The sequence below is a fragment of the Catharus ustulatus genome, chromosome 1 (assembly GCF_009819885.2).
Source record: "Catharus ustulatus isolate bCatUst1 chromosome 1, bCatUst1.pri.v2, whole genome shotgun sequence".
In the NCBI taxonomy this organism is placed as follows: Eukaryota; Metazoa; Chordata; class Aves; order Passeriformes; family Turdidae; genus Catharus; species Catharus ustulatus.
Genome location: NC_046221.1, coordinates 139,329,160 through 139,342,880, shown reverse-complemented (window position 1 = coordinate 139,342,880; position 13,721 = coordinate 139,329,160). Strand labels below are relative to the sequence as shown.

The window sequence follows — 13,721 nt, the reverse complement described above, 5'->3', positions numbered from 1 at the left end:
GTCTGTATTAGTTTTAAACTTGCCAATACAACTCCACCAGTTAAGCCATATGAGAAATACAACACAATACAATTAAATGTTCCAAATTTTTCAACGTGAACTGCTAAGAAAATATTATGAAGAATGTATCACTTAAACAAATTAAGACAGTTTTCAGTGTGATAACCTATTTGACAATGCAACTGAAATCCAAGAGGTTTTCACACACAGTACTGCATCGTCTAAAGGTTTCACCTTTGTAAAACTTTAAGAAATGACAGACCATATTAAATAACTGCCTTTAATTTGTTTTCTTTGAAAAATTCCCTTTAAAAATTTGAGCATGTTTCCAAAAAAAGACATAAAAATTAAACTATTTTCTTACGTTGTCAAATGGTAAAGTAATAAAGTATGAAATATTTTAGCAAAATTCAATGTTTTCTAATAAAAAGAGACATTTCCTTAAACTGTTAGTTATTTAATAACATGAAAAGATTTTAGAAATGTTAAATGAAATATAAGCACACTAGAACTTCAAAAGAGGACTGTGAGTAGTGCACAGTTCCTTCTGACATGTTTTACAGAATATCCTCCACCTTGTGTTTTGAGATATGCACAGAAGTATTGTCAGCTTATTTAACACTTCGAGTTTTGGCCTACATGTTGTTGAGCTGACAAAACTGCAGGAATAAATTATGAAGACTTCATGACTTAAATTTAGACTAAATTGAAATCAGTGTGTGACAATTTATGTCTACCAATTTTACAGCTAGGAGAAAGCTGTGGCATGAAAATTACAGAAAAGTTCTTGAGACAAAATTATGCTATCAATCGAACTAAGGAAAACAAAAATATATGGCCCTTGATATGCATCACTGGTTCTTCAGTAGTGCAATAAAACATGCAAAGATTTAGAACTGAAACATCTAAGTGGTGAACTTTGGCCAAGAGGATGCAATGTTAATGTCACTGGATGAATTAATTTGGGATTTTCCTATCAAGGTTAGAGTTCAATTATATTATCAGAAAAAATCCCTCAAAAAATAGTATTTTTAATAATCTTAAAGAGAAATGTTCACTTTATTAAACAGATGGAGAATCCAAAGATTCAGAAAGAGAAATGGTCAAAAGAGTAAAGAGGATTTTTATGGCTGGAGTATAATTAGTCCTCTCAGAGGTTCCTGGCTCCAATTAGGGATGTGTTAGAAGGATATGGAATGAAAACTGGATCGTGAGAGTGCAAGAAGCATGACATCTCAGGATTGTTTGTTGTCAGCTGTTCTGGAGAAACAAACATGTAAATTGTCCATCTGGAGAAGCAGCGTGCAATAGCTGTTTTATAGCATCTCACATGGACAGCTTCATGCCATGAAGAGTCTTCCATCCACATTATGAATGGATGGATTAAATTAAAACGAAGGGATTAGTCAAGGAATAGCTGTTCTCCTTTAACTTATTACCCCACCTCAATTCATATCATCTTCTGTGCAGTATTCTGTGCAGTCAGGTCCTACACTACACATACACTACAAGGTAAGAATCAGGTTGAGTACCAAGAAATATTAAAATAGGAGTCATTGAAGCACAGAACTCTAGAACCCAAGTGTGGGTAAGGGTGAGGATGGCATACAAAGTCACTGTGAGACTCTGGGAATTTCACAGGTAGGATGCTTCAGTTCAGGATGAGTAGATAAATATAATGCAAACCTACATATTCTACAATGCATTCAGCAGGGACTATCAACATCCTACATCACTCAACAAATGCATCCCTCCTGAATGGGATTTAAAGCTAGGTTTTGTTCCTATCTCCCATATTTTATTTGCAGGAAAACAAAACAGTGTTGATTCTCTCTCAATTACCAGAATAGCCAGAAATAACAGTTAGTGAATTAAAAATAAAATTAGCTGACTAAAGTATCTCCTGTTTTTCTTCATTTAAAATTTCCAAAATTCCAGGAATATCCACGACAAAAAAACAGATTTGCTATAACCCCTCAAGTTCAACCAAGAGATCAATAAAAAGAAAGTCTCAAAACCCAACAGACAGATAAGGAACCATTCAACCATGGAAAATAGAAAAGGAATAAAAAAGTATATCAGAGTAGAAAGAAGAAACAAGCAAAGAAGTAACTCCTGAAGAGAAAAGGGTAAAGTAGTACTTCTAAAACTTTTTTTCTGTACTGTAAATCCCAGAATTTTGCCTGAAGGGATGCTGGGAAAGAAGTATCTTAATTCCCTATCAGACAAGGAGATCAGGAGATGACACTTGCTAAGACACTGTCAGGTTTGGCTACCATGTGTGTTTGGCTAGTCTTCTACAGGAGACATGTAGACTGGATCAGCTTCATCTGTCTCAGTATGCAGGTAATTTCCTAAAGCAATTAAGCTACTTAGCTACTACTGAACTGAAAACCTCAAAACATTTCTTGGCAAAGTAATCCGTCTTGTGTTCAACCCAGGTGCCAGTCAGCAATAGCTAGATAGAAAATATGATTTGTATGAAACATTTCCAAATTGATGGGGGGAAAAAACCCAAACCACCAGAGTGGGGACTGCTTCAGATTATACCAGTTGAATTTAAAAAAAGACTGTGTACAGGAACAGAAAATGCTCTTATCTTTTAGTCCCTCATTGTTTAACTGGTGCTTTTGCAAACATATGCACCACATCAATCCCACAGAAGTTGCCACACTTACCAATTTCAGAACACACTGGTAATGAACAGACTTTGTCAGAAAAAAAGAAGGACTTATCAAAGAAACATTTTTCATAACTCCTTTTGCAATTTCTGGTAAAAGTACAGAGGGAGTTTGAGGTGGCATTCCTAGAAAATTAATCATTAAAGTATTCACTTTGTAGAAGATGCTATCAAGCAAGACTTATAGGTATAAATTCAAGTTAAAGGTGTCTTTCTTATATAGACATATGTCTCCTTAGTTGTGTTTTTTAGCCTAATGGGAATTATTTTTTTTTTTACACTTTGATCCAGTTTTGAGGATAAAAAGAACATTTGTGAAAATGACACTAGTCTGTGCTATTAATATTCAGTGACTTAAGAAACAGAAAAGGGAAAAGAAAACTTCTGAGGTGCAATTTGGGATAAATGGACATTTCCTCAGATAATTCAATGCAGGAAAAATCCACACATCAGACACTTGCACTACTGGGTTGAAGAACATTGATAATCTGTAGGCACTGATGGCCTCATGCTTTCCTCTCTCCTTACAACTAGCAATTAAACTAAAGGGAGGTACCTTATTCCTGATTTCTGTGTGGCACAGACCTACCAGGTCTCAATCTCTCTGGCATAAGATGGAGTCATTTTTCCTGTGCTACTGTGTGCTCAGATCCCTCATATGTTAAGAAGGCAGCAGCTTCTTTCTGGTTGGAAAAAATTATCCTGCTGCAGGCAAATCCACACGTTCATTGATGCCAAAGAGCTCAGCTCCTCCTTCAGGACTGGTCCAGAGCCAGCCAGGCAGGCAGCAGGACTCTTTCTTCTGTCACATCTCATGACCCTACCCAACGTGTGTCTGTCCCATGACCTGAACGAGAGGCTGGGAAAGCTTTCCTTCCAACATCACATCATCTGTCATAGAACCAGAAGGGAGCTAAGCTGAGGAAAATGCTATTACAGACTGACCACAGTTACCAAGAGGCCATGACACCAAAACACATTAAAGGAAAAAAGCAATCAGAGGAAAGTGTTGTCCCACTACATTACTCCTTCTCTGAGAAGATCTTTCCTCTACTAAAATTGGAAGCGGTCTGCATGGAGTCAAAGTACTCAATGGGATTTCTTTAACAGGTATGCAGTTTCATGAGTTAGATATGTCTTTCCATGAAAAAATAAACCCAAAAATACTAAGGTGTTTGCAACAAATGCAACATCCTAAGGAACTGATCAAGAGGTCTAAAGGATTAGATATGAGATCAAAATGCCATGGAAGAGAAAATTCAAACTTTAAAAAAACCCCAAAAATAAAAATGACCTATATATTTTTTTCTAAATTATTTTTTCTAACAGAAGATTGTTTTCTTCACATATAAAAAATCCCCAGAATTATCCCCCTAATTAAACACAAAAAGCCGTTACCTATTAAAAACCTGAAATTTTCTGTAAATCAGCAGAAAAAGAAAAAATTCAGTGAAACTTATTACATAAAATCTTGTTTGTCCATAGGTTTGCCTTGCAATTTTCTTCACAAGTCTCTATATTTTTATATTTGCAACACGACACAGCTAAGCACATGTGTTTATAAAGATATTTGAAGGCATTACAAATAATCCACACTTTTACATATGTAAATATGTATGACAGCCAAAGAAATTCTGTTCCCAATATAATACACATCCCTTAAACAATTTTGTTCTATGATTTAATATTAAAACATTTTACAAATAGAAGGAATTGCAAAAGCAGAAAGAAATTATTTTAAAAATACTTCCTGTCTTAATGAACTGTTTTTCCCACCAAATCTAATCAAAGCAGCAGCTCACTGAAACCATGCAGAGAAGCTCACACCTGCATTGATCAATATTTTCTGAACCATCAGTACCCTTCAGAAGTCTTTCACTAATATTCATGTTTTATTTTTGAGGTGTTGCAAGACTATTTATCCCCCACACTCTCGTTCCTGGATGAATGATACTTGAATAATTCATTTTCTAAGAATAGACTATGTTAATTACTTTTTGAAGTTTACACTCTCCATCAGAATGCTTGAGAATAAAAGCAGTACTTAAATGACAGTAGGAAGTCCTTTTAAGCTTATAAAAATATGTGATATATTTGCCAGCATACTCAATAGTCTTTGCATAAATAATTTCTTTACTGGCCTTTAAGCATTTTTGCATTCTACTTTACTAACAGTGCAGATAATACATTACTTTTCTCAAGATAATAATTGAGCAACACAGTCCCTCATGAGAGCAAGTCCTTCAAATGCAGGGAAATGGCAGCAGAGGTGTAGTGACTAAATTTGTGTGCTCACCCAATGAGCTAACAGCAGAGTAACTTAAAACACAGAGGCTTTTAACATATGTCAATAAACAAAGACAAATGTGATATTAATGTTGTGCAACAAGAAAGGATCTTTCTGTGTGAAAGTGTATGTTGGCTAGGGAATGCCTATGGTCAGCATTTTCTCCCACCAAATTCCTAATGATTGCTGCACAACTTCTGGCAAAAATACCTATTTAGCTCTGGAAACAAAAATAAAAGAGGACTGACGCTTTTGTACAAATCAAAACCAGCCCTTCAGAGGCCAAATTGAGCTACTAGAGTAGTAATTACAAAAATGTGATATTTGTGTGTTCATATCTAAAGTCCATACATAAATTTATCTTAGTATCACTTACCATTCCAAATACAATTTATACCATGAAGTAAGAATTTCAGCTTTTGGATCTGCAGTAAGTTCTGATAAATGTGGAATTCTGCCTAGTACTCTGCCTTTTTAAAAATACACAGGAAGTTCCTTGGTCTTTTAAATATAATCTAAAAATGGACAACCATTTGTTCTCTCTCAACACTGAATTTCTTCATACAGAAAGAATGTTTGATATACTCTATCAAACTTTGAGTTACTAATGTTTCTGAAATCCACACAGTGTACTGAAGAGATCATGCCACCTTAACAAAAAAGCTAAACATTTTACTAGCTGACAAAACTAAGAAAAATGCATTTTTGATATAGATATGTGACTGTCTAGACATTTAAAATTTTCTATAAATCACCTGTGACTGGACACCTTCCTTTTAAATAATCCAAGAACTAAAGTCCATTTATAAAAATCTTATTTTCAGGCACTCTAAGTAAATGTGCATCAGATTTAAATTCCTGATTTTTTTATTCCTTCAAGTATTTTACTTAACCTATTTAGCATCTATTTAATTTCATTCATCTTCCCAAATTAATCATCAGTCATACATTTCATAGTAGGCATGAATAAACGATAATCATTCAGTTCATTGAGCAGAAATAGTGACCTACTAATTCAAATACTTCAGATAATCCATTGATTTCTCACCAGCCAGACTTCTCTCACATTTGCCAGGTTTTTGCATTCCAACAGCTCATTTTAGCAGGAATCTAACTATGCATTCTACTTAGACTTTAAGACAAACAAAAATCAGTAACTGCATCCACTTTTGCTAAGTACAGGTCCAATTCTGTTACATTTCAACTTTTTGGTAGAAAATTTATTAACTTAAAACTTCAAATAAAAACGTAAATTTGTCTGGCATCAGCTGGTCCAAATAAAAGAGAAATGTGTCCAAATTTAGAGCCTTGTCCTTTGTTCAGTTTTATGTACAAGTATTTAATAGTGGTTCAGAAATAGATCACACACACTCTGAAGGAATTTTAAGAATTCCTTCAGTAAAGCTTTCAAAATTGAATTACTAACTTCCAATAAACCCCAAGAAATTCCAGTTATAGTAAATACCTAACAAACAATTCAAGTGTTTTATTATATCTACACTGTCAAATGTTAAGAAGTGACTGAAAGGAAAGATGGGGATCTTTCTTTGCCTGGTTTCCTATGAAAAGAAGACTTATGTAATCCTATATTCTCTGCATATGAATGTAATTAATTTGCTTATCTTGTAATTCTTCAGGTATTTGCTGGTCAAATTCAACAGGGCAAATATTTTAAATATACTATGCTTCTACACGTTCTGGGAAAATAAGTAAGTGGGGTAAACCAGTAAGAAATCGGCAAAAGGAGCTCTGCCCTTATTAGAATTCAGGTGATTTATACAGAAGAGAAAACATAAAGTCTAAGACAAGAGTTCCCAATTTCCTTATTATACACCATCCTCCATCTACTTGAAATAGAAACTTGCTACTAGAAGAAGTAGCATTTATAAAGCTTTCAAACTCTTTAATTATTTCTCTTTAAGAACATAATTCCAATGAACAAAATATCAGTCTTTCAAAACACAAGAGATTTTTCCAAAATGCAATGCTATTATGTACTTTATTTCTCTCCATATGCACATATGGTTACACAACACACCTACACTTCCTGCAGAATGAAACAAGGAAACAAGGCTGGATTCTCTTCCCAGCTTTGAACTTGGAAATAATACTGAATTTGTAGTGGAATTAAAAGACCAGTTTGCCATGTGAAGTGGAGACCTGGTCTATGAAAAATGTTGCCCCAAACCCACCATTATTTAATTCTCTTTTGCAAATGCTCTTCCAGTCTGTCCACCAGACAATAAAATGCAGAAGTCAGGTGCTAGACATAGCAATGAAAAACATCTGCCTACTTTTGCAGGCCTGATGTACACTCCTTACAGGGCTGAAATGTAGTCACCACCTGTACCACGGGCAAACATCTCACTGTTGCGTAAGAGGGATCAACAAAATTCTGTTTTACAGGTGTGTGTTCAATCATGGGACAAGGCACTCAGTTTTCAGCTGCTTTCATAACAGGTTATGGAGTTTACTCCAACCAGAAAGCTAATGTCTTCTTAGAAGATACATTAAATTCCATTTACCTACTTGTTCTCTAGCTATAAGGAAAGTCAACTTTCAGGATTCTGAGTGACAAAAAATTAATAACCATTTCAGCCCCTGTAAAGTAGTTTCTTTCATTAAAGTCCTCCTTCATACTAAGAGCATGTGTGAGGTCACTTTCCCACGGTTACTGAAAAGTTAGATGCCATAGTCACTGGACATGTGACTCATAAGATAGTGCTAAATTTGTGTCTGTCGTGGTTACTTCCAAACTGATAAATACCGGATCATGGTAGATGCTAGTGCAATGACATTTCACTGTCATGGCTAAAGAAAGACCTCACCAGGAGGCAGTAAAAAATTCAAATCCCCACACTCACTTTCATCTTTGATCGTGGAAAATGCTGTATTTTTCAAACACAGTGAAAATAATGATAATAATTTTATAAATATGAAAGAAAATTACAGATTATTTTAGTAATGAACAAGCACACATCTTCAATGCCTGAAAATAGATACTTGGGCTTAAATCATTATTCAATAGTGTGCCCAGGGCAGCTTTCAAATATTGCCCTGATCATTTACTGCAGTCCATACTATATTCCTGTATAAGTATGTTACATATATTACAGAATTACACACAAATATAGTAATCATTTTGCCTTTATCCAGACATAAGAGTTCTGCCTCTATGCACATCTACAGGTGCATGAATCACTGAACAAACATGGAACTGCTGAATTGCTGAGAATGGGAGAAGCGGGTGGACAGAAAAACAGATGTGACCTTTTTTTTCAATATTCTTTATCGCCTCTCTTGTTCACAGCCACATCATATCAGATTTAAACCATGTATTTTATTATCTTATTCTGGTTGTGAAGTCTCTGTGGTTAAGGAGATTTATAAATAACTAGAATTTGAGACTTCAGAACAGAAACCCTGGATTTTCAGAGACAGATACCATCTAGATAGTAGTTCTGCTCTTTTCCCATGCTTTGTTTTTGGCAAGGTGCCAGTAGCCATTAATTAATAAACTGAACTCAAGATCAATGTTTGAAATAATTTTACAGCTTTTATTACAAACTGAATTAATTTAGTACATAGAGTTGGTTCCTAGCAGTTCTCAGGGCAGTGACTGCTGAGATCATGCTAGACTTGAAAAGAATTAATTCAAAATCACCACCTGAACAGCATGATTTTAAGATAAAAGCTCTTTCAATGTGCAAAGACCATGCATATGTACATCTTATTTATGCAAGAGCTCTGTTTTCTGACAACTTAGCATCTGTAGCTATAGCCTTGATTAGTAAATATGAGGTATATAAGGCTCATTGTCTCTTTACCTAGAATGCTTTTGTACAATTGGTAACATTAGATGTCCTAGATCTATGATCAGTGCGGTATTCCTGTTCTAAAATGGTGACAGAAATAATGAAAGAAAACTCAGACAAAGTAGGTGAAAGTAAAAGTGAGGAAATAAAGTGAAAGGTGGTGGGAGCGAGGGACCCAGAAAAAATTTAAAGAAGAAGAATCAAAGGCACTCTAGTTTTAGTTTAATAAACTACGGTCACTCATTCATTATATTCCAACACATTATACATGCATAAAGAAACAAATTTTCAAAGAAAGAATCCACTGAAACTTCTCCGGGAATGAGATTTCACCTTTCAAATTTGCATCCATCTGACCTTTTCTAACCTCTGTAACTTGTGGCTTTGTAATCAGACACCTTTTAGTTTGGTGAAACAAAATACGTGTTAGCTTCTACTGTCCCCTGAATTTTCCATTACAAAGCCAATTTTGACAAACCTGGCATAAGAAAACTCTACAGGAAAAGATTCCAACATCACACAAAGTTTCAGGAGAATATACACAGAACAAGCTTGTATGGCACTGCAGTCATTCTTTTTCATTAAGGAAAGTCTGTGTGGTCTGCTGAAACAGAGAGCATCTCTTTAATTATTTCCGTTACTATACATGGCATTAGCTCTTTGGCATTAATTCTATATTTTTATTCACACTTTTTGCACATAAATATCAAAAAAGTTTATACCAATCATTTTATCTCCAAAATAGAACAAATACATAAGCATTTTAAAATACAAGTGTGGTGGTTTAGGCTGGGGTTGAGTTGATTTTTTCACAGTGGTTAGTACAGAGCTGTGTTTTGGATTTATGCTGAACACAGACATGACTGATCATATAGAGATGTTTTTGCTGTTGCTGAGCAGGGTTTACACTGAGCCACGGCTTTCTCATACTGCCACCCTGGTGAGGAAGCTGGAGGTGCATGGGAGGCTGGGAGGAGACACAGCCAGGACAGGTGACCCAAACTGACCAAAGGGATATCCAGACCATGTGGCATCATGCTCAGTAGGTAAAGTTGGAGAAGCAGGAAGAGGGGCATGTGTGGAGTGATGGAGCTCATCTTCCCAAGCAACTGTTACACCTGATGGGGCCCAGCTCTCCTGGAGATGGCTGAACACGTTCTTGCCCATGGGAAGCAGTGAATTAAGTCTTTGTTTTGCTTTGCCTGCATGGGTAACATTTTCTTTCCCTATTAAACTGTCCTTATCTCAACCCATGAGTTTTCCAGCTTTTACCCTTCCAAGTCTCTCCACTATCCTGTTACTGGGGAAGTAAGTGTGTGGCTGCTTTGCTGGCTGGAGTTAATCCACAACAACAGGCTGTCCTTAAACCCAGGAGGGCCAGGCACATTGCCCCTTAAAAATAAACTCAGTAGACCCTCTGATATGCATATGTAGCTTAACTTAAAAAAAAAAAAGTATTTTTCAACAATTTTAACAGTTGAAAATTAATAAAACCAGATTCAATAGTTTCTTCCTTTAAAGACAGTTTCTAATTCAAAAAAAGAAAAATTTTAGTCAATATTATCTCTTGAGAGAATTAGCACCATCACCTCTCATTTCATAGTATCAAACTCTATGCTGCAAAAATGTTTATAGAGGAACCAAATATCTACTTAATTTCAAAAAATTCTCAGCATCCAGGCTAAACTTATCGGATAAAATGAATGAGTAAAGTAAGTGGCAGATAACAAATGAAATCTACAAATGAAGTCTTCATTTTTGCAGCAATGTGCAACGGAAAACAGATCTTGATATTAACTTCAAACTGAAGAGGTGCAAGAAGTTGAAATGCACAGAAACTTCACTTTTGCTTTTATGACATTTTTTATAATTTGTAATTTCATTTTATTCTTTCTTGCATACCCTAATCCCCCAAAAAAGCAAAACTGGCATCCATGGCATTTCTAGATTTCGAACAATAATGTTTTCTTTCAGTAGAATATTGTGGCATGATCCGACAAAATAATACTCAAACTGAAGAATAATAAACACTGAAGAACTAAAAGGGCTACTATGCTGAGTAGGTACCAGAGTGGGACACCAGTTTTCAAAATCCAAGTACAAAGATATTTCAGCAAACTACAAGCCTATTTTTTATAAACTGGTTAAATAAATTAAGAAAAAACTAATCTATTAATGCAAATAGCTGGATTTGAATGTCAAATATTCAAAATAATGACAGTTTTTCTAGTGAAATAAACCTTTGTGCTTAGCAGGCACAGGTAGAATTAACGTCAAGAAGAAACAAATCATACCATTTATGATGTTGATAAAACAGAACAGATGACAAACACAAAAGAAGAATATGCTTGCTACAGTCATTTCACCACAGGCAAAAATAAAGGAAATGCATAAATGAATTGTAAAACTAAATTGATAAATGGTAAAAATTAAGAATATTCATGAATGAAATGGAAGTCCTCAAAATGAATCTGCCGTCTTACTACCAGTGATAATGTGACAACCCACTAATATTCAGCAAACAGATTTTCTGGGTTAGCCTCCTTTTAATCACAAAAGAGCATTTAACTATCATTAATGAACAAGACTGCAATCTTAGTTTCAGCAGACAACATCTTGAAGTGCTTCATGATAATCTGGAAATAAACATCAATGTAAAGGAAAAGAAACTTTGTTCAGTGTATTTCAGAAGGATCACTATAAGTCTCAGCTGGATAGTAATTTTTTTTGGATGATCACCTACTTTACTACTTGCAGACAGTACCATATAATAATAAATACACTAGAAATTCCAAGAAAACCATATTATCTTGATTAGTGGTAATGAAGTTTCACTTTAAATTCTTAAGTGGCCAGAAAATATTCCTAAAATAAATAATTTCTTGAACTCCACAAGCAGAAGTGCTAACAAATGCACTTTCTATGGGTGAGTGATTTTGAAAACAGTAAATTTTAACTGTTTATGCACAAATCTTGACTTCCACAGATGCCAGACTTTGAGCAATGTAAAGAGACTGAAATTAGAGATTAATCACAGTGTGAAGTCTAACAAAATTACAGACTAAATATCAAGGTGAGTAGCAGATATTCTACTGAAAGTAGATCTCCTTTATCTCATTTTAGAAAATATGTTACATTAGATTATCAGGGCCCCAAAGGCAGCACTAAACATAAATAAGAATAAAAATAAACATGTATTTTAAAATTATACTTTTGATTATTTTTCATTTTAAAAGTTTTAATTTCTCTAAAGCTGAAAGTTGCTCCGTTGTACTTGCACAGCTGATGCTGTTGTGGCAGTATGTTAGTGACAGCATGAGGGACATTGCAAATGCAGACTGGATAGTTTCAATAAATGATATACCTGTTATTGTTTTTGTTTTGACAGGACTGCTGGCATACTCAGAGGCTTGATTTGACTGCTGCCTTGGCAAAGGTGCACTTCCAACTGATGCTTCATCCTCCTTCTTTCGAGTTACTGACACACCAAGCGGAACAGCCCCTACAGACTGCTAGAAAAAGAAGTACCTTGTGAACCACTAAAACTCAAAACGTTAAACACATTAACATAGACGTATGGGTATTATCATGAGAGACGTGTTTTAAACTACATATTTGGAAAGTATAGAAGACAAAACAATGATTGGAGCACAAAATATTTTGAAAACAATTCCAAATTAAATTCTACATTCAGATTTGCACTTGCAATTCTTTATTTCAGTCCTGCTAGTGGGAGGAAAATCTCTATGGAAAAAAAAAAGGGAAATAAAACTAACTTAGAGTACCATGGTTGTTAACCAACCAAAAACCATAGGAATAAACCTGGCTAATGAAAGGAAAAATTCTCTAAATGTTTAATGGAAACTGGAAAATTTTAGCCAGATATGAAGACCCAAAGACACTTATTAACCTTCATGAAACTTCAAAAGATAGGATGTATTGATATTTCTACATTATTGTGCTTCTTTCTAACATTTTAAATATAAGATTTAACTTATATTTAAAGTGCTACTGATTTTGAACTGTTCTGACTTTTAAGCATATCAACAAATGAGAAATGGCTGAAAATGTGAAACTGCTGATATATACAGAAATACAAAACTGTAGACATTAAAAAAAAGTTTGAAGGACTACATCCTTATTTTAAGATTAGAAAAGAGAGATGTGTATTAATCCACATGGATTCTGGAACAAATGACTAGTCTATTGGCTTTGTTGCTACTTTTTTATTAATGCAAGCAAGGAGAGACAAAATTATTAAAAACAATTTGATCCTCAGTGTTGCTACACAGTTGGCTCTTAACATTTTGCTGTAACATCAGCTGCTCTGTAAATTGCAGATGCATCCCAGTCAACAAAAGCGGAATATTTCTACCACTGATTTTGCAGACGGTTATCATTTAAAGATGACAAAGTTTTTTTTCTAAAGATCAGACATTAGGATTACACGCATCTTAATTTTTGTGTAATTTAATTTTGTTCATATTGGAGTGAAAATGTAATCCATATAACTGTGTAATGAGAAACCTCACACATTGCATTAGGAATCTCTGTGGGAAACAAATTCGTGTGAGGCGGGAAATGTGCTTGTAAATTTTCTCCAATAGAAAACACATCACTGCATCAAGCAGTGTGCAATATGTGCATACATACAAAACCCCAAAACAAACAGAAAAATCATTTAATTGAAGTAGAATGGCTTCCAAACGCCTTCACCATTTTCCACTATAAAAGTAAATTAAAATAAGACAATCAACTATTTAATCCTGCTCCAGTGAAAACAATCAATTTATATATACAGTGGTATGCAAAGTTAATAGAAAAATACTAATTTCAGTGACAAACAGAACTCCCATCTCTCCTCCTCCCTCTGAATGTACAGTCATTAGCTTTGTCTCCAAAAGCACTATAAAGTTTTTCTGGAATACAGTAACATGCC

The 13,721-nt window shown here is 34.7% G+C and overlaps 1 protein-coding gene across 5 annotated transcripts in view; it reads right to left on the bottom strand.

Moving 5' to 3' along the window:
• The window catches only part of VPS13B (vacuolar protein sorting 13 homolog B), a 427,554-nt gene that overhangs the window by 216,814 nt on the left and 197,019 nt on the right, over positions 1-13,721 (bottom strand). For 4 of the 5 annotated variants that reach the window (XM_033079391.2, XM_033079417.2, XM_033079408.2 and 1 more), the window contains exon 21: positions 12,147-12,294. In XM_033079391.2, coding sequence (XP_032935282.1) covers positions 12,147-12,294 — 148 coding nt within the window. The remainder of the gene's footprint in view (positions 1-12,146; positions 12,295-13,721) is intronic. The other variant, XM_033079426.2, reaches the window with a different exon arrangement.